The 21,425-nt window shown below is 42.6% G+C and overlaps 1 protein-coding gene across 2 annotated transcripts in view; it reads left to right on the top strand.

Annotated features, from left to right (window-relative positions):
- Positions 1 to 18,326, top strand: part of LOC106561804 (growth arrest-specific protein 2) — a 74,564-nt gene extending 56,238 nt beyond the window's left edge. Inside the window, exons 4-9 of one of the 2 annotated variants that reach the window (XM_014126049.2) lie at positions 6,827 to 6,934; positions 7,472 to 7,613; positions 11,292 to 11,355; positions 12,781 to 13,000; positions 13,286 to 13,393; positions 16,511 to 18,326. In XM_014126049.2, coding sequence (XP_013981524.1) covers positions 6,827 to 6,934; positions 7,472 to 7,613; positions 11,292 to 11,355; positions 12,781 to 13,000; positions 13,286 to 13,393; positions 16,511 to 16,720 — 852 coding nt within the window. In that variant the 3' untranslated portion in view covers positions 16,721 to 18,326. The remainder of the gene's footprint in view (positions 1 to 6,826; positions 6,935 to 7,471; positions 7,614 to 11,291; positions 11,356 to 12,780; positions 13,001 to 13,285; positions 13,394 to 16,510) is intronic. The other variant, XM_014126051.2, reaches the window with a different exon arrangement.
- The last annotated feature ends 3,099 nt before the right edge of the window (positions 18,327 to 21,425 follow it).

Raw genomic sequence — 21,425 nt, 5'->3', positions numbered from 1 at the left:
GTCTGTTACAGAGCTACTGGTGGTGGGTCTCCTGATGCTGGTGGTAGTCTGTTACAGAGCTGCTGGTGGTGGGTCTCCTGATGCTGGTGTGAGTAGATCAGCTAGTAGCACAGATGTGTGGAAATACTTGAGGTCAATGGCCGTAGGGAGGCCCCTTATGAATATAGAGCAGTCTATTGATCTAGGAGGGAGGGAGGGAGGGAGGGAGGGAGGGAGGGAGGGAGGGAGAGGGGGGAGGGAGAGAGAGAGAGAGACAGGAACTCTGGAGAAAATGGTTTGGGATTATTTGGGCTTGTCTGACCTAGAAATTCTGTTCACTCCCCCTAAAAGAAAATAGGGGGAAAAACATTTGTATCTCTGAGGTCAATAGATCATGTTTGGATAGAGACTGGACTTGAAACGTAGTCAGTCAGCCGGCCAGTCAGCCAGCCAGCTAGCCAGTCAGCTGGCCAGCCAGCCAGCTAGCCAGTCAGCCAGTCATCCAGTAAGCTGGTCAGTCAGCCAGCTAGCCAGTCAGCCAGCTAGCCAGTCAGCCAGCCAGCTAGCCAGTCAGCTGGCCAGTCAGCTGGCCAGTCAGCCAGCTAGCCAGTCAGCCAGTCATCCAGTAAGCTGGTCAGCCAGCCAGCCAGCCAGTCAGCCAGCTAGACAGTCAGCCGGCTAGTCAGTCAGCCGGCTAGCCAGTCAGCCGGCCAGCCAGCCAGCCGGCCAGTCAGTCAGCCGGCTAGCCAGTCAGCCGGCCAGTCAGCTAGCCAGTCAGCCAGCTAGCCAGTCAGCCAGCTAGCCAGTCAGTCAGCCAATCAGCCAGCTAGCCAGTCAGTCAGCCAATCAGCCAGCTAGCCAGTCAGTCAGCCAATTAGCCAGTCAGTCAGAAGTCAGCCACTCAGTCAGTCAGTCAGTCAGTTCAGGCTTATTACTTATACCTGAGTTACACAGGATACTTGGGGCCAATTTCTCTCCAAGACTTGTCAATTCATTATTTCACAGGGCTTTTTATTTTATTTCATTTAAACAATCTGAAGTTACACAGTGTCTCCTGCAGTTATTTTTTAATTATTACTTTTAAAAGTCATCTCTGCTCAGAGTCAGAACCGTTTGGTTTTAAAAGGCCCAGTAATCTCTACTAAAATACAGAGAAGACTTCAAAGCTGTAGCTCCAAACCGCTTGGAGTAGTTTGGAGCAGTTTGGAGTTATAGCTTCGAGGTCCTCTGTGTATTTGGAATGATGTAATAAAACTAGTGGGGTATAAAAGCTGTTGATATACAGCTGTTGATATAGAGCTGTTGATATAGAGCTGTTGATATAGAGCTGTTGATGTAGAGCTGTTGATATAAAGCTGTTGATATAGAGCTGTTGATATAGAGCTGTTGTTATAGAGCTTTTGTTATAGAGCTGTTGATATAGAGCCGTTGATATAGAGCCGTCGATATAGAGCCGTCGATATAGAGCCGTCGATATAGAGCCGTCGTTATAGAGCCGTCGATATAAAGCTGTAGATATAGAGCTGTAGATACAGAGCTGTAGATATAGAGCTGTTGATGTAGAGCTGTCGATGTAGAGCTGTCGATGTAGAGCTGTCGATGTAGAGCTGTTGTTATACAGCTGTTGATGTAGAGCTGTTGATGTAGAGTTGTTGATATAGAGCTGTTGATGTAGAGCTGTAGATATAGAGCTGTAGATATAGAGCTGTCGATTTAGAGCTGTTGATATAGAGCTGTTGATATAGAGCTGTTGATATAGAGCTGTAGATATAGAGCTGTAGATATAAAGCTGTTGATGTAGAGCTGTTGATGTAGCGCTGTTGATGTAGAGCTGTTGATGAAGAGCTGTCGATATAGAGCTGTCAATATAGAGCTATCGATATAGAGCTGTTGATATGGAGCTGTTGATATAGAGCTGTTAATATACAGCTGTTGATATAGAGCTGTTGATATAAAGCTGTTGATATAGAGCTGTTGATATAAAGCTGTTGATATAGAGCTGTTGTAGAGCTGTTGATATGAAGGTGTTGATATAGAGCTGTTGATATAGAGCTGTTGTTATAGAGCTGTTGATATGAAGGCGTTGATGTAGAGCTGTTGATATAAAGCTGTTGATGTAGAGCTGTTGATATAGAGCTGTTGATATAGAGCTGTTGATGTAGAGCTGTTGATGTAGCGCTGTTGATATAGAGCTGTTGATGTAGAGCTGTTGATATAGAGCTGTTGTTATAGAGCTGTTGATATAAAGCTGTTGATGAAGAGCTGTTGATGAAGAGCTGTTGATATAGAGCTGTTGATATAGAGCTGTTGATGTAAAGCTGTCTATCGTTTCCCAGCTCGAAAAACTTCAAGATGTTTGCTTTTTAGAACTGGAATAATTGGTTCCCATCTCTATCCATACTATTAACTATACAGGTTCCCATCTCTATCCATACTATTAACTATACAGGTTCCCATCTCTATCCATACTATTAACTATACAGGTTCCCATCTCTATCCATACTATTAACTATACAGGTTCCCATCTCTATCCATACTATTAACTATACAGGTTCCCATCTCTATCCATACTATTAACTATACAGGTTCCCATCTCTATCCATACTATTAACTATACAGATTCCCATCTCTATCCATACTATTAACTATACAGATTCCCATCTCTATCCATACTATTAACTATACAGGTTCCCATCTCTATCCATACTATTAACTATACAGGTTCCCATCTCTATCCATACTATTAACTATACAGGTTCCCATCTCTATCCATACTATTAACTATACAGATTCCCATCTCTATCCATACTATTAACTATACAGGTTCCCATCTCTATCCATACTATTAACTATACAGATTCCCATCTCTATCCATACTATTAACTATACAGATTCCCATCTCCATCCATACTATTAACTATACAGATTCCCATCTCTATCCATACTATTAACTATACAGGTTCCCATCTCTATCCATACTATTAACTATACAGGTTCCCATCTCTATCCATACTATTAACTATACAGGTTCCCATCTCTATCCATACTATTAACTATACAGGTTCCCATCTCTATCCATACTATTAACTATACAGATTCCCATCTCTATCCATACTATTAACTATACAGGTTCCCATCTCTATCCATACTATTAACTATACAGGTTCCCATCTCTATCCATACTATTAACTATACAGGTTCCCATCTCTATCCATACTATTAACTATACAGGTTCCCATCTCTATCCATACTATTAACTATACAGGTTCCCATCTCTATCCATACTATTAACTATACAGGTTCCCATCTCTATCCATACTATTAACTATACAGGTTCCCATCTCTATCCATACTATTAACTATACAGGTTCCCATCTCTATCCATACTATTAACTATACAGGTTCCCATCTCTATCCATACTATTAACTATACAGGTTCCCATCTCTATCCATACTATTAACTATACAGGTTCCCATCTCTATCCATACTATTAACTATACAGGTTCCCATCTCTATCCATACTATTAACTATACAGATTCCCATCTCCATCCATACTTAATATTAACTATACAGGTTCCCATCTCTATCCATACTATTAACTATACAGATTCCCATCTCCATCCATACTATTAACTATACAGATTCCCATCTCCATCCATAATATTAACTATACAGATTCCCATCTCCATCCATACTATTAACTATACAGATTCCCATCTCCATCCATACTATTAACTATACAGATTCCCATCTCTATCCATACTATACAGATTCCCATCTCCATCCATAATATTAACTATACAGATTCCCATCTCCATCCATACTATTAACTATACAGATTCCCATCTCTATCCATACTATTAACTATACAGATTCCCATCTCTATCCATACTATTAACTATACAGATTCCCATCTCTATCCATACTATTAACTATACAGGTTCCCATCTCTATCCATACTATTAACTATACAGATTCCCATCTCTATCCATACTATTAACTATACAGATTCCCATCTCTATCCATACTATTAACTATACAGGTTCCCATCTCTATCCATACTATTAACTATACAGGTTCCCATCTCTATCCATACTATTAACTATACAGATTCCCATCTCCATCCATACTATTAACTATACAGATTCCCATCTCTATCCATACTATACAGATTCCCATCTCCATCCATAATATTAACTATACAGATTCCCATCTCTATCCATACTATTAACTATACAGATTCCCATCTCTATCCATACTATTAACTATACAGGTTCCCATCTCTATCCATACTATTAACTATACAGATTCCCATCTCTATCCATACTATTAACTATACAGATTCCCATCTCTATCCATACTATTAACTATACAGGTTCCCATCTCTATCCATACTATTAACTATACAGATTCCCATCTCTATCCATACTTAATATTAACTATACAGGTTCCCATCTCTATCCATACTATTAACTATACAGGTTCCCATCTCTATCCATACTATTAACTATACAGATTCCCATCTCCATCCATACTATTAACTATACAGATTCCCATCTCTATCCATACTTAATATTAACTATACAGGTTCCCATCTCTATCCATACTATTAACTATACAGGTTCCCATCTCTATCCATACTATTAACTATACAGATTCCCATCTCCATCCATACTTAATATTAACTATACAGATTCCCATCTCTATCCATACTATTAACTATACAGATTCCCATCTCTATCCATACTATTAACTATACAGATTCCCATCTCTATCCATACTATTAACTATACAGGTTCCCATCTCTATCCATACTATTAACTATACAGATTCCCATCTCTATCCATACTATTAACTATACAGATTCCCATCTCTATCCATACTATTAACTATACAGGTTCCCATCTCTATCCATACTATTAACTATACAGATTCCCATCTCTATCCATACTATTAACTATACAGATTCCCATCTCTATCCATACTATTAACTATACAGATTCCCATCTCTATCCATACTATTAACTATACAGATTCCCATCTCTATCCATACTATTAACTATACAGATTCCCATCTCTATCCATACTATTAACTATACAGATTCCCATCTCTATCCATACTTAATATTAACTATACAAGCGAGGAGGGTCCTGCAGGTAGCTACAGTATCCATGGTAGTATGTAACCAGGCATCCTCTGGACATGACATTAGTCTACCACAGGACCTTAACCCCATTCTATATCTTTTAACGCTGAGTGCCAAGCAGAGACTTGGTGGTTAAGTCTTCGACCCGTCCGGGAATCGATCTCCCAACCTTTACCAACTCAGGGCGGACGCTCTAACCACAACACCACTGAGTTGGTAGTATACATAGTAGCCCCATACTAATATGGTGGTCCACTAAAACATTGATGCGGGTATAACCTTCAACCAAAGAATGTGAGCTAATATAGCAGAGAGGAGCCAGCTAAGAGAGCCTGGAATGAAAGGAGAAAGGCAGAGAGTCCCTCCCAGAGTAGAGCCAACTAGAAAAGCCTGGAATGAAAGAAAACACTGCATTTTTCCACCATGACCTCATTGTACCTTTCTTTTGTTTTGCATTCCAAATGGCACCCTATTCCCTATATAGGTCACCACTTTTGACCAGAGCCAGTCAAAGGTAGTGCACTATATAGGGAATAGGGTGCCATTAGGGACTCAATCCTTTTCTCTCGGCTCGGAGACGCACACATCCTGTATTAAACCATAGCAAGGAGCATAAATCTACCTCATCGTAGCCCAGGCCCCATCGTGTGTGGGGGGGGGGGGTCAGACCTGAAACCTGGGTTCAAATATTATTTGAAATTGTTAAAATACTTTACGTATTTCCTTAAGCCTGCCTGGAGTCCCTATTGCGGTTTTGGAACTATTCAATTGCTTCCATCGAGCCAGGCAAACTCAATCAAGCACAAATACATCATTTGAATAGGTTTTCAAATAGTATTTGAACCCAGGTTTGGTGGGGGGCTGCTGCCTGTGTGTAGCCTCAAGTGTCATTTGATCCTCAAGTCAGACCAGACCTGGTGGTAGTCCTCCTTTCCTCCTTTCCTCCTTTCCTCCCCTCCATCCCTCTCTCCCAGACCAGACCAGACCTGGTGGTAGTCCTCCTTTCCTCCTCCCCTCCTCCCCTCCTCCCCTCCTCCCCTCCATCCCTCCTCCCCTCCACCCCTCCATCCCTCCTCCCCTCCACCCCTCCATCCCTCCACCCCTCCTCCCCTCTCTCCCAGACCAGACCAGGCCTGCTGCAGTAGTAGCCTAGCCCTCTTCCTCTCCATCTCTCACTCGCTCTCTCGGTCCCCCCCCCCCAAGCCGTCATCTACAATATTGATCTGCGAAAGGAAAAGTTCTTGAAATCCAGAGCTGAAACCAGAGCCCCCTCAACACATGGAGAAGAAATCTGAAAACGGTGCAGGCGGCATATATATATATGCTAGGGATAGACATAAGTCTATGGGGGTAGATGGTTATAGTGTGTTACTGATGGGAACCCAGCTGACTGGGGGATGAGGAAATGGGAAGGTCAGATTCTGGTCTGAAACTGAGAGTGAATAAACAAGGACTGTCTTTTCTCTGAAAAGAAACAATGAAGTCCGACCAACTTCTGTTGGGCCTGAAGGACTACAGTCGCTCATGTAACTACAGTTTGTGGTCACTGTCTGAAAATCTTTCCCCCCCCCCCTTTGTCTTTAGGGATAAATCATTACAGAATATCATTATCACAGCCTTGCTGTTCTGTTGATAATACAATATATATTTTATTGTCCATTTGATGAAAACAGCCTTTTTCCTTCCTTCCACCCTCAGACACACACACATGTGTTGAGAGGTACGAGGTCAGTCACGGTACAGCTTCCCTGGATGGAGGGCTGCTGGTCCACCTCGCAGACCTTTAGGATACCTGCCGAGACAATGGTCTGTGACGTTGCTTTGTATTAATAAGTTGCTATTTACGAAAAGCACCAACTGATCTTGTGGTTGTTGTTCAGGGGGTTTTGTTTTTTTACATTTTAGTCATTTAGCAGACACTCTTATCCAGAGTGACTTACAGTAGTGAATGCATACATTTCATTTAATTTCCTTTTTTTTTTTTCCTGTGCTGGCCCCCTTGGGAATCGAACCCACAACCCTGGCGTTGCAAACACCATGCTCTACCAACTGAGCTACAGGGAAGTCTTGTGTGGCTCCGTTGGCAGAGGATGGTGCTTGCAAAACCAGGGTTGTGGGTATGATTCCCGTGGGGGACCAGTACGGGGCAAAGTATGAAAATGTATGAACTCACTACGGTAAGTTTCTCTGGATAATGACAAAAATGTAAATGTTTATCTCTTCCTAATGTGTCTCCACTGCCATTGTAACCTTGAGCAAACTCTCCTTCCACCCAGTGGCACTTCCGTTTCTCACAACAACAAAAAAAGGAATCTATTTTCTTCTAATGTCTCCCTCCACCAGGCCATCCCATGCCGGAGGATCCCGTGTCGTGCCAGTGCGCCCTCCGGGTCCTTCTTCGCCAGGGACAACACAGCTAACTTCCTGACCTGGTGTCGTCAGGTAGGGGTGGGAGAGACCTGCCTGTTTGAGTCTGAGGGACTGGGTGAGTACGGATTCATGTCAGTTTGCATTACTGCTCTGTTTTGATTCTTTTCAAGCTAGAACACAACAGAACAATTTGCAGAAATCTCAATGTGACCACTCATTAGTTTCTACAACAATGCCTCTGAAAGTTTCATGAATTCACTAAATTGAAATGGAATTAACCCCAAACCCTGGTGAGAACAGGTCACCGTTCTGGTCACAGATAGTCAGGGTTCAGTTTCCTTTAATAAATATGGCCAAATAATAATAACTATAATACGTCTGAAATAAGTTGAAGATTGGGAATGTGACTTCTGAAGCAAGTCACACTAAATGTGGCCTTGTCCGGATCTGCCTCAGGCTGTCAGCAGCACTTCCAGAGAGGAGGATAGACCCAGACCGCCGTCTATGGGTGGTGGACTGACTGCTGGGATGCAGAGAGAGAGAGAGACACAAAGGCATCTTTTAGATCTCTCCTCTCCCCTCCTCTCCTCTCCCCTCTCCTCTCCTCTCCTCTCCTCTCCTCTCTCTGTACACAAGCTCCTCTTCTGTTGTTCACAGACTCCACCCACGATACCCTGACTTAACACAATACCCTGTATGGACAGCAGGCTATGTCCTGAGAACGCTGTGACTGTCTTGTCTTACCAGATGAATGATATGGACAGTTATGTGCATTTTAAAACTGTTGTTCGTGGTACAGAACGTCCCAGGAAACAGAGTGAAAGTGAGAGAAGACAGACAGTGGGGCGTTAGCTGGCTGGAGAGAGAGAAAGTAGGGCAATGTTATGTATTTGTATTTATTATGGATCCCCATTAGTTCCTGCCAAGGCAGCTACTCTTTCTAGGGTGCAGCAAAATTCAGGCAGTTTATACAATAAAAAAAATAAAAAAATACAATACATTCACAGATTTCACAACACATTGTGTGCCCTCAGGCCCCTACTCCACCACTACCACATATCTACAGTACAAAATCCATGTGTACGTGTGTGTATAGTGCGTATGTTATCGTGTGTGTGTGTATGCATGTGTCTGTGCCTACGTTTGTGTTGCTTCACAGTCCCCACTGTTCCATGAGGTGTATTTTTTCATCAGTTTTTTTTTATCTAATTTTACTGCTTGCATCAGATACTCGATGTGGAATAGAGTTCCCTGTAGTCATGGCTCTATGTAGTACTGTGCACCTCCCATATGTCTGTTCTGGACTTGGGGACTGTGAAGAGACCTCAGAGACCCCTGTGCATGGGTGTCTGAGCTGTACACCGGTAGTTGAAATACCGCTCATAAATACAAGTAGTGATGTGAAGTCAATCTCTCCTCCACTTTGAGCCAGGAGAGATTGACATGCATATTATTAACGTTAGCTCTCTGTGTACATCTAAGGGCCAGCCGTGCTGCCCTGTTCTGAGCCAATTTCAATTTTCCTAAGTCCCTTTTTGTGGCACCTGACCACACGACTGAACAGTAGTCAAGGTGTGACAAAACTAGGGCCTGTAGGACCTGCCTTGTTGATAGTGCTGTTAAGAAGGTAGAAACTAGGGCCTGTAGGACCTGCCTTGTTGATAGTGCTGTTAAGAAGGTAGAAACTAGGGCCTGTAGGACCTGCCTTGTTGATAGTGTTGTTAAGAAGGTAGAAACTAGGGCCTGTAGGACCTGCCTTGTTGATAGTGTTGTTAAGAAGGTAGAAACTAGGGCCTGTAGGACCTGCCTTGTTGATAGTGCTGTTAAGAAGGTAGAAACTAGGGCCTGTAGGACCTGCCTTGTTGATAGTGCTGTTAAGAAGGTAGAAACTAGGGCCTGTAGGACCTGCCTTGTTGATAGTGCTGTTAAGAAGGTAGAAACTAGGACCTGCCTTGTTGATAGTGCTGTTAAGAAGGTAGAGCAACACTTTATAATAGACAGACTTCTCCCCGTCTTAGCTACTGTGGAATCAATCTGTTTTGACCATGACAGTTTACAATCCAGGGTTACTCCAAGCAGTTTAGTCACCTCAACTTGTTCAATTTCCACATTATTTATTACAATATTTAGTTGAGGTTTAGGGAATGATTTGTCCCAAATACAATGCTTTTAGTTTTAGAAAGTAACTGCAGCTCTTTGTTGAGTGTTACAGTCATTTTAGTCGCTGTAGTAGCTGACGTGTGTATATAGTGTTGAGTCATCCGCATACATAGACACTCTGGCTTTACTCAAAGCCAGTGGCAGGTCATTAGTAAAGATTGAAAAAAAGTAATGGGCCTAGACAGCTGCCCTGGGGAATTCCTTATTCTATCTGGATTATGTTGGAGAGGCTTCCATTAAAGCTGTTAGACAGGTAACTCTTTATCCACATTATAGCAGGGGGTGTAAAGCCATAACACATATGTTTTTCCAGCAGCAGACTATGATCGATAATGTCAAAAGCTGCAATGAAGTAGAACAAAACAGCTCCCACAATCTTTTTTTCATCCATTTCTCTCAGCCAATCATCAGTCATTTGTGTAAGGGCTGTGCTTGTTGAATGTCCTTCCCTATAAGCATGCTGAAAGTTTGTTGTCAATTTGTTTACTGTAAAAAAAATAACATTGTATCTGGTCAAACACCGTTTTTTCCCAAAAACTTTACTAAGGGTTGGTAACAGGCTGATTGGTCGGCTATTTGAGCCAGTAAAAGGGGGCTTTACTATTCTTAGGTAGTGGAATGATATTTGCTTCAATCCAAGCCTGGGGGCACACACTTTCTAGTAAATGTTTCACTCAGTATGCAGTGATACAGTGGGGGGAGTTTTGTGTTGTTCTCTTTTACACTGTTGTAGCCTACGTCAGGCTGTTATAGTCTGACGTAGTACGAAGAGGATCTCAGATGCATTAGAATACCTCAGCAGGCATGTACCTTTTAAACCAGAGTGATAAGGCCGTGTCAGCGGTAAGAGGTACAGACGATTCTCGTGTTTTTCTCTCCTTGTCTGTTTTCCGGCTGACGATTCTTTTATTCTTGTCTACTTTCAACCCCAACCAGCTGGCCCCCTTTTAGACATTTTATTTCGGTGAAAAGATGGATAATTTACTAATTAGACTAGAATTTATTAGAACGTAATTGAATAGAATGGAACTCGATTGTCCACCCAAGGCTAGTTAGTGTGATCACACAAGCACAGTGGGTTACAACAGGGTAGCTAGCTAACTATCCTGTTCCCTCTCTTTCCCCTTCTTCTCCTTCTTCTGTGATGGATTGAAAAGTGCATCGTCACGGTGTAGCGTACGACAACAGGTTTGGAGAACTATTGCTGTCACGGTGCATGGTGTGCTGTGTCACGTCACACGCCCATCAATCATCTTACTGCCTGGCTCTGTGTTTGTGGAACATTCTATTTCATGTAGTTTAGTCTTTTTGTGAAATTGCTGCTTGTTGATCTTCCAAAAAAATATAAATATATATATATATTTTCTGTAGCTGTTTTGAGCTCACACATATGTTCGCCTCACGCCTAACACACCAATATCAATAACTCAATCACTACTTATCACAAAGAAACACTTCTCATTTTCTCTATACCCACTGGCATGTGCGTAAGAGTTTTTAAACCACTTTCCCGACATCACTTTAACGCAGTGTCAATGTGACAGGGATAATATTACCGCCCTGTGATGGGGACGTGTTGTAAGGGACACAGTGAAGATCATGTACTTTTTTCCATTGTATTTCTCCCCTTTAGTTCTTCACAAACAGCCACGGGAAGTATGCCTCTGTCTCCTACAACTGGGAAGGATAGCGTCTCGGTAAGGCATTTTCCATCTTTCCCGTAAGGCATTTTCCCTCTTTCCCGTAAGGCATTTTCCATCTTTCCCGTAAGGCATTTTCCCTCTTTCCCGTAAGGCATTTTCCATCTTTCCCGTAAGGCATTTTCCCTCTTTCCCGTAAGGCATTTTCCATCTTTCCCGTAAGGGATTTTCCCGTCTTTTCCATTGATTTAAAATATTCACTTATAAAGCCTTCATTTTTAATTGAATGTTTGTATGTGCGTTATATATTGCAAGTAGAAGTTTGGTTATCCTTTGATTATATCCTCTCAGAAACGATTTTATAAAGAAAACATTCAGAAGGAGTGGGGCAGTCCCTCTCCTAACATATTTGTAGCTTATTGTATAGAAGAAGGCACAAGGATACAGAAACGTTGGATGATTTACCCAGTACATTACTGGGAGTTTATATATATAGAGAGAGAGTGTGCGACTCTCTTTATTTTCATAGCTTATAGTTTATTCTCCGTTCGTCAGCGCCTCTAAATAAATAAAACATTTCTCTGGGTGTGCACCAGCTCATGTTTTTTATTAGTTTATTGTATAGAACAGAGATCATCGGAGAGACTGTGCTGAAATAGCAGTGGGCCAGATTCAACCCCACGCTGCAGTGGTACATATGATTAGTGTGCTGAAATTCAACCCCATGATGCACAGGTATACATTATTTGACCCCAGACCATTATAATGTATTTGACCCCAGGCCACTGTAAAGTATTTGAACCCAGGCCACTATAATGTATTTGACCCCAGACCACCCTAGGCCACTGTAATGTATTTGACCCCAGACCACCCTAGGCTACTATAATGTATTTTATCCCAGACCAGCCTAAGCCACTGTAATGTATTTTACCCCCAGACCAGCCTAGCCCACTATAATGTATTTGACCCCAAACCACCCTAGGCCACTTTAATGTATTTGACCCCAGACCACCCTAGGCCACTGTAATGCATTTGACCCCAGACCACACTAGACCACTGTAATGTATTTGACCCCAGACCACTATAATGTATTTGACCCCAGGCCACTATAATGTATTTGACCCCAGGCCACTATAATGTATTTGACCCCAGGCCACTATAATGTATTTGACCCCAGGCCACTATAATGTATTTGACCCCAGGCCACTATAATGTATTTGACCCCAGGCCACTATAATGTATTTGACCCCAGGCCACTGTATTGTATTTGACCCCAGGCCACTATAATGTATTTGACCCCAGGCCACTATAATGTATTTGACCCCAGGCCACTATAATGTATTTGACCCCAGGCCACTATAATGTATTTGACCCCAGGCCACTGTATTGTATTTGACCCCAGGCCACTATAATGTATTTGACCCCAGGCCACTATAATGTATACCTTAATGTAAACTGTTATCCTATTATCTTCTTCTTTAGGTACAACGTGGAGCCTCCGGGGCTTATCAAGCTGGAGAAGGAGATAGAACAGGAGGAGAAAGCACCTCTACCTCCATCCTCACCTGTCTCTCCCTCCCCATCCCTCTCTCCATCCCCTTCTCCAAACACCCCAACCCCCTCTCTAACCTCTCCATCCCCCTCTCCAACCAAGTGCTTGTCGTCTAGCAAGAAGAGCACAGGGAAGCTGCTGGATGAGGCTGTGAGTAGGGTACACAAGTTCAACACAATTACATGAAATTACATTGAACTTTTCAATTTATGAGGATTACCAGGAATTTATGAAGATTACCAGGAATTTATGAAGATTACCAGGAATTGATGAAGATTACCAAGCATTTTGGGAGGGTTGTTGGATTGACCTCCCTACTAATCTAATTATGTTTGTTTGTGTGTGTGTGTGTGTGTGTGTGTGTGTGTGTGTGTGTGTGTGTGTGTGTGTGTGTGTGTGTGTGTGTGTGTGTGTGTGTGTGTGTGCGCGTCTCAGGTGAAGCATATCTTTGAGGACCCTCCCTGCAAGTGTCCCAATAAGTTCTGTGTGGAGAGACAGGCTCAGGGCCGCTATCGCGTCGGAGAGAAGATGCTCTTCATCCGGGTGTGTGCAAAACTCCTCATCTTTATTACGCACTTTCCTCTGGCACAAAACGCCTTGTTTATTTTTTTTGGAACATGATTTTCTAGTTGCGCACGGCTCAGCCACATAGTTAACAGCAGCTGGATTTTAAATTGGACTTGGATTGTGCCTGCCAAAATATCTTTGTGACCAAATGTTTTGGGTTCGGTGGGGTCAAATCTAAAGTGTTGAAATCTGGTGTAAATATTTTTGCACATGGCTGGCTTGTACTGTAAGTGATTTACACTTGGGGTTGTGGTGTTTCATATTGTTGTGAATATTATATTTGATACCGCGAATATAGAATACGGATTGTATGCCCGCTACAGAAATAATTCCTTACTTATTTAGGTCCATTGCTCCTCAGTGTCCTCAGGGACCATAGACCATTGATGACTACAGATGGTTGTTGAATGATACCCAATTCTGTCCTCATAGCAAATATACTCTTTCCTCCTTGTTCTGAGATTTGATGAGTCTGAATTTTATGAGTCTGAATTTTATGAGTCTGGATTTTGGCTGACACACTTTTTCCAGGAATTTGTTGTTTATTGACCTTTCACTTTTGGCAGGATTTTTTTTTTTAAATCCAGGTTGGAGTTATATGAGGGTTTTCAGTTCAACAACAATATTGTTTCTCATCTCAATATGAACTGAGTCACACACACACACACACACACACACACACACACACACACACAGTCACAGTGTGTTGATATTTGGACTGCCTGACTGTGTGGATGACAGACGTCCATTGTCTCTGCTGGTAGCAACTCCTCTGCTACTGTGAAGCTTCATTTACTGGTAATGGTATTCCAACTATGTCTGTCTCCTGGCCCATAGAGATAGAAAGAGAACTCCTCCTTGTATTATATCCATCTAGAGACCTCTTTCTACCTCTATGGGCCAGCCAGGGTTGATGGGAAAAAAAGAGTCCTCAGGATCAACATTTTACATTTTAGTCATTTAGCAGACGCTCTTATCACGACTTACAGTAGTGAATGCATCCATTTCATGCATTTTTTTTTTTTTTTGTACTGGCCCACTGTGGGAATCGAACCCACAACCCTGGCATTGCACACACCATGCTCTACCAACTGAGCCACAGGGAAGGCTTGATGAATAATACATAGGATTGGAATAGCACTTTTCTGAAACACAAAGAAACATTTACAATAATGCATATGCAGTTATTGTTGCCAATGAGCTATTGCCATAATTTGTATTTATTCTTAATTGTTTCCTCGTTTACATAAAATATAAATGCTCTTATGTAAATAAATACTGTAACTTTCTATTTATTTATTTTATTTAACTAGGCAAGTCAGTTAAGAACAAATTCTTATTTAAAATAACAGCCTAGGAACAGTGGGGTTTAACTGCCTTGTTCAGGGGGCAGAACGACAGATTTTTACCTTGTCAGCTTGGGGATTCGATCCAGCAAACTTTCGGTTACTGGCCCAACACAACCACTAAGCTACCCCTAACTCAAACAGACCTTGCAACAACAAAAATTTGCCTTGCGAGAATGAAGTCTATTGACAAGTACAGATTGGTGAAGTATCATTGGTGCTCTTGGGATCTTGGATTCACAACCAGGATTCACATGTCTAAAAATGCTGTTGAAGGAGGATCTGGACTGTAGGTCAACAAGGGCTGACAATACGCTCTAGAAGGACCCCTGCTGGTAGAACAAAGTATTACAGTTTCTGGATGGATAGCTCTTAGAGGATCACAAATACAGAATAAGAGAAAGGTTGTATGTTAGCCTGGTTTTAACTGATATGGACCAGTGTTCAGGGTCTGAAAATAAATATTTTGTTCCGATAGTGCCTTCTGCTGTCAAGTAGATATCCTTAAGAAAAGCGCATCTACCAAACAGATGGGGAACCCAGAATTATTTTGTACAGATAGACGTTTCTTTCAACCATCCATGAGGGTTGCTGAGCAACCAAGGACAAGTCACAACTAAGACGAGTCTTGATTCTGTTCAATTCCAAGAATGAGCTTCTTAGACTCTAGAGTGTTGGATGAAATGAAACGTCTACTGCTGTGTGCTCTCTGTACGGGCCGCCTGGTAAAGTCACAGAAGGTGTGAACCTCCATCTCACTCTGGTTCTCAGCTAGCAATGGTGGTGCTAAAAGTACCCAATTGTCATACTTGAGTAAAAGTAAAGATACCTTGATAGAAAATGACTCAAGTCAAGGTGTCACCAGGTAAAATACTACTTGAGTAAAAGTCTATAAAGTATTCGGTTTTAAATATAAATTAAAGCTATAATATGACTTATATTATTAAGTATCAAAAGTAAATGTAATTGCTAAAATATATTTAAAACTACAATATGTAACTTTTTTGGGCGACCCACCAATTTCACGTAGAAATGTGAGTTATAGATCTGTCATTCACGATTGAAAGGAAGTCTAAGAAGCGGTAGATATGTTCTATGTGTGCTATTTCTATGCTTCTCATTCTTAAGTTTCGTTTCTGTGTATTTTACTTTCGGTTTTGTACTTCAAACAGTTGAAAATAGAATATCAATATTTTTGTTTATGCAGCAGGAGTTGTGTTTACAGTAGTACCATGTTACAGAAGGTAGCAGGTAGCAGCAGGAGTAGTGTTGTTAGTTAAAAGGTGTGAATGAAATTAACAGAATTATTGATCTATAAAATGCAACCCACATCATTACAATTCCTTGGTTAAACCACAGCACATTCATTTTTTAGTTTTGGAGTCATTTATTAGTGAAAAGGAATTAAACAAAGCCATTGTACTAACTGTGAATTTCTAGAGATGTCCGTCTACTACACTAGGCAAATTTAAATCTGGACATCGAAGACATTTCCATTGTGATTTTCAAATCTTCCCCCTTCTAATCAAGGTGTGACTTAGTCCTGGGACATCAGGTCAGTGCTATGAATTAACAGGAACATGAGCAGTACTCTGGACCTCCAGGCTGGGATTTCAATACCCCTGTACTACACCATGAAATAATATCGTTGTCAGCTAAAGATTTTCCCAGAGTTTTTTTTGTTTTGTTGTTGAACATTTGTTAACACTGACTGGACAATAAAGTGATCTTCTTCTTCTTCTCCTAGATGTTACACAACAAGCATGTGATGGTACGTGTGGGAGGAGGCTGGGAGACCTTTGAAAGCTACCTGTTGAAACACGATCCATGTCGGATGCTCCAGATCTCCCGAGTGGAGGGGAAGACCTTTCCCATGTCCCCCAAGTCTCCCAACACCAAGGACCTCACCCCAGACAGCTACTTGGTGGTGGCCGCACACTACCGCAGCAAGAAGTAAAGATGACCGTACACTACCGCAGCAAGAAGTCGACTGGCGCTTCAACCAAGGGGATCAGTTTGAGCAAGGTGAGGATGGTGGTGGTGGCCTACTACCACAACAAGAAGTAAAGATGGCCGCCTACTACCACAACAAGAAGTAAAGATGGCCGCCTACCACAACTAGAAGTAAAGATGGCCGCCTACTACCACAACAAGAAGTAAAGATGGCCGCCTACTACCACAACAAGAAGTAAAGATGGCTGCCTACTACCGCAACAAGAAGTAAAGATGGCTGCCTACTACCGCAACAAGAAGTAAAGATGGCCGACTACTACCGCAACAAGAAGTAAAGATGGCCGCCTACTACCACAACAAGAAGTAAAGATGGCCGCCTACTACCGCAACAAGAAGTAAAGATGGCCACCTACTACCACAACAAGAAGTAAAGATGGCCGACCTACTACCGCAACAAGAAGTAAAGATGGCCGCCTACTACCGCAACAAGAAGTAAAGATGGCCGCCTACTACCGCAATAAGAAGTAAAGACATTCACGAGGACCTGAGGAAATGACCTCTTGCCTTTCCCAACTAGCAAAACTGATTGAAATGACAGTGACACAGAGGGCAAAGCCTACTGACACTGTCATTCCAACCAGATTCCAACCAGTTGCTTGTACAGTATGTCTTCTAGTTGATGATGTAAGCCACAGCCGGACCACCTGAGCTACAGAACAGACAGTGGCCAGCAGGTATATATCTCCTGTCCTAGCGGTCACGGCAAACTAGCATCACGGTGACAGTTTGATTTGGATGTCCAGCCTTTGAGAATAATCTATGCAATCTTTTTGGCAATCATTTTTATCCGGGGATTAAGGCTGGTATATTTGATTCTAAAAGCATGTTTTCTAATGTTAACTTGTGTGTATTTTGTTTTACTTTTGTCATTCATTCATTTAATAGTGTGAAAGTATAGTATGACTTCTGTAATAATGGATATATTCGGGAATAATGATTGGATACTGGTAAACGCTGAATCTGGACATGTTCCACCAATCATGTTCCTCCTACGGTTCCACCAATCATGTTTCTCCTACGGTTCCACCAATCATGTTCCTCCTACGGTTCCACCAATCATGGGGTTTCTCCTTTCCTTGTTTTCTAAATATGCAGCTACAAGGGAAGATAATCATGGCTAAAACAATATGTTTTAAATGTATTCACGTAATCACACCATCAGTCACAGTACAGGCTTACTAGTTACCAAGCCCAGGGACTTGTCTCTGGCTAGAGCTTTCGCTTTAAAGACCAAAGGGTTTCACCATTCATTCTAATGGAAGTCAACATTTAAAATATGTTTAAAATAGTGCTACTTTATTATGTTAAAAGTCCTGACTAATATGAATAGCTAGACAGTAGGATGTGTTTATTATGATTTGTTGATTATGGATTTGTCTGTAATGTCTATTCATTTCTGCAACGTGCTATTATGAGTGATTCTCTTTTGACGAGCTAGTTCGGCTCTCCTGTTTTGAAGTTAAAAGCTTTTGATCATTTGTTAAGGAATACTATTAACATCATTATTGTGAGAAGATTATTTCTGATGATTAAAGAGACAATCAAATGTAGAATATTTACTTTAATTCTTGTGAATGGCAATAGGACTGATCCAGATAACATGTATTGTATGATCTGTCTACGATAAACTTAGATTTTGTGTCCGTTCAATCAATCCCATCCCCATTGGCAAATTGCTAGAGAGCTGGCTGGTGGACAAGACTAATGTTGATTGCTACTTTACTGACACCTACTGGTATGTTACTGTACTGAAAATGGCCATCCACAACTACAAGGAGATGACTGGCACTGACTGGCCTGTTCCAAGAAGCCAGACTAACAGACGTTTATTCAACCTCCAATCCTAGTCTAATCCTCTTTTATTCAAATTTAACCTGTTTTACAACCGCATAGAAATTGGAGTCATTGTCCTTCATCAATGTTATTCAGTCACAGAACAAATAAGTCTATTTTACACACTCTAGCCTATAGTGCTGTACACTAATTTTTGACTAGGACCCATAGAGTTGTGTTCCAAAGTGTGTACATGATGACAGGGAAATAAATAGGCTGTAATTTAGTAGAGCCTGTAGCACCGACAGATCACTGCTGGGTTACATTACAGATTAGAACTATGAACCAATCAGGAACTACTACAACATCACTTTATTCACACAAACTACTAGAATACGTAAACAATCACCAAGACAACACATCCATTTTATAATACAATTTATTAAAATGTATTTTTTTAAATAGGACGGAACATTAGAACGGTGCATTAGATTAGAATCGTTCAAACGGAATAGGGAGCCGGTTTCCCAAAAGCATGTTAAGGCTAAATTAATCGTTTGAACTTTCGTAAGAGCATCATACAATTTACCGAGCGGTTTCACAAAACCATTGTTATTAACGTTGCACCTAAAAAAAAAACGCTCGTAATCTATTAAATTACCTCAGATCCCTCGGAGAACAGCTACATGCGTCGTTACAAACAGATCTCCGGTAAACATTAACCCAGAATCACACGGGTTTTCCCGTCTGTGACCGCCGATACATTCAGAACAAAGTTGACAATGGCTTTGCAATTTATACAAACAAGCGATGAATACAAATACGCTTCAAATGCAAAACGATGACTGTATTAAAATATAAACAGTAGACTATAGGCCCATTTTTAATCATATTGAAATACATTTAATGTTCAATCAACTGAATTATATTTTGTTACTTGAAGGCTAACTGGTCTGTAATTTGTCTCAATATATTTAATGATAGGTAGCCTAACGTGCGCAACGTGTCAAATCTGTGATTCAGTACATTTTATTGGGTATGCACAAGTATTAGAATAAACCACCTCTATTTGCAGCCGTACGTGGTAATCTCTACGAGCTGATCCGTCATCGGTATTGTGAAATAATGATGTTAAAGTAAAACTTTAATGTAAAAAAGATTCTCACAGAGCAGCGCTTCCTTTTCTTTCGATCCTAATCAGTAAGACGCGTCGTGAATGTTCTCTCTGCGTGGTGCTTTGGGGAAACGCATGTTACATGTTAAGCCGTTGTAGGAAAGATGCGTCATTAAAACACTCATCATTAAAACACTCAGTTCCATCGCTTATCGGGAAACCGGGCCCAGAACAGAACATTAATAAACTATACTGAACAAACATATAAACACCCAACAACTGTACCGAGTTACAGTTTATATAAGCAAATCAGGTCATGGAAATAAATGCATTAGGTCCTCATGGGGGTGGTGGAGGCGCAGTCGTGGGGGTGGTGGAGGCGCAGTCATGGTGTGGTGGAGGCGCAGTCATGGTGTGGTGGACGCGCAGTCTTGGGGGTGGTGGAGGCGCAGTCATGGTGTGGTGGAGGCGCAGTCGTGGGGGTGGTGGAGGCGCAGTCATGGGTGTGGTGGAGGCGCAGTCATGGTGTGGTGGAGGCGCAGTCGTGGGGGTGGTGGAGGCGCAGTCATGGGTGTGGTGGAGGCGCAGTCATGGTGTGGTGGAGGCGCAGTCATGGTGTGGTGGAGGCGCAGTCGTGGGGGTGGTGGAGGCGCAGTCATGGGGGTGGTGGAGGCGCAGTCATGGGGGTGGTGGAGGCGCAGTCATGGTGTGGTGGAGGCGCAGTCATGGGGGTGGTGGAGGCGCAGTCATGGGGGGTGGTGGAGGCGCAGTCATGGTGTGGTGGAGGCGCAGTCGTGGGGGGTGGTGGAGGCGCAGTCATGGGTGTGGTGGAGGCGCAGTCGTGGTGTGGTGGAGGCGCAGTCGTGGTGTGGTGGAGGCGCAGTCGTGGGGGTGGTGGAGGCGCAGTCATGGGGGTGGTGGAGGCGCAGTCATGGGTGTGGTGGAGGCGCAGTCATGGGGGTGGTGGAGGCGCAGTCGTGGGGGTGGTGGACGCGCAGTCTTGGGGGTGGTGGAGGCGCAGTCATGGGTGTGGTGGAGGCGCAGTCATGGTGTGGTGGAGGTGCAGTCGTGGGGGTGGTGGAGGCGCAGTCATGGGTGTGGTGGAGGCGCAGTCATGGTGTGGTGGAGGCGCAGTCATGGGGGTGGTGGAGGCGCAGTCATGGGGGTGGTGGAGGCGCAGTCATGGGTGTGGTGGAGGCGCAGTCATGGTGTGGTGGAGGCGCAGTCATGGTGTGGTGGAGGCGCAGTCATGGGGGTGGTGGAGGCGCAGTCATGGGGGTGGTGGAGGCGCAGTCATGGGGGTGGTGGAGGCGCAGTCATGGGGGTGGTGGAGGCGCAGTCATGGGGGTGGTGGAGGCTTGTATTGCTCCCTGGGCATTTTTATTCAGACATTAGGAACAACACAAATAAATCAAATCAAATCAAATGTATTTATATAGCCCTTCGTACATCAGCTGATATCTCAAAGTGCTGTACAGAAACCCAGCCTAAAACCCCAAACAGCAAGCAATGCAGGTGTAGAAGTACGGTGGCTAGGAAAAACTCCCCAGAAAGGCCAAAACCTAGGAAGAAACCTAGAGAGGAACCAGGCTATGAGGGGTGGTCAGTCCTCTTCTGGCTGTGCCGGGTGGAGATTATAACAGCACATGGCCTAGATGTTCAAATGTTCATAAATGACCAGCATGGTCAAATAATAATAATCACAGTTGTCGAGGGTGCAACAAGTCAGCATAATCATAACATTTAAAACTATATAAATAAT

The sequence above is a fragment of the Salmo salar genome, chromosome ssa10, assembly GCF_905237065.1.
Source record: "Salmo salar chromosome ssa10, Ssal_v3.1, whole genome shotgun sequence".
Taxonomy (NCBI): Eukaryota; Metazoa; Chordata; class Actinopteri; order Salmoniformes; family Salmonidae; genus Salmo; species Salmo salar.
Note: the sequence above shows the minus strand (reverse complement) of the source record. Positions and strands in the feature narration are given on the sequence as shown.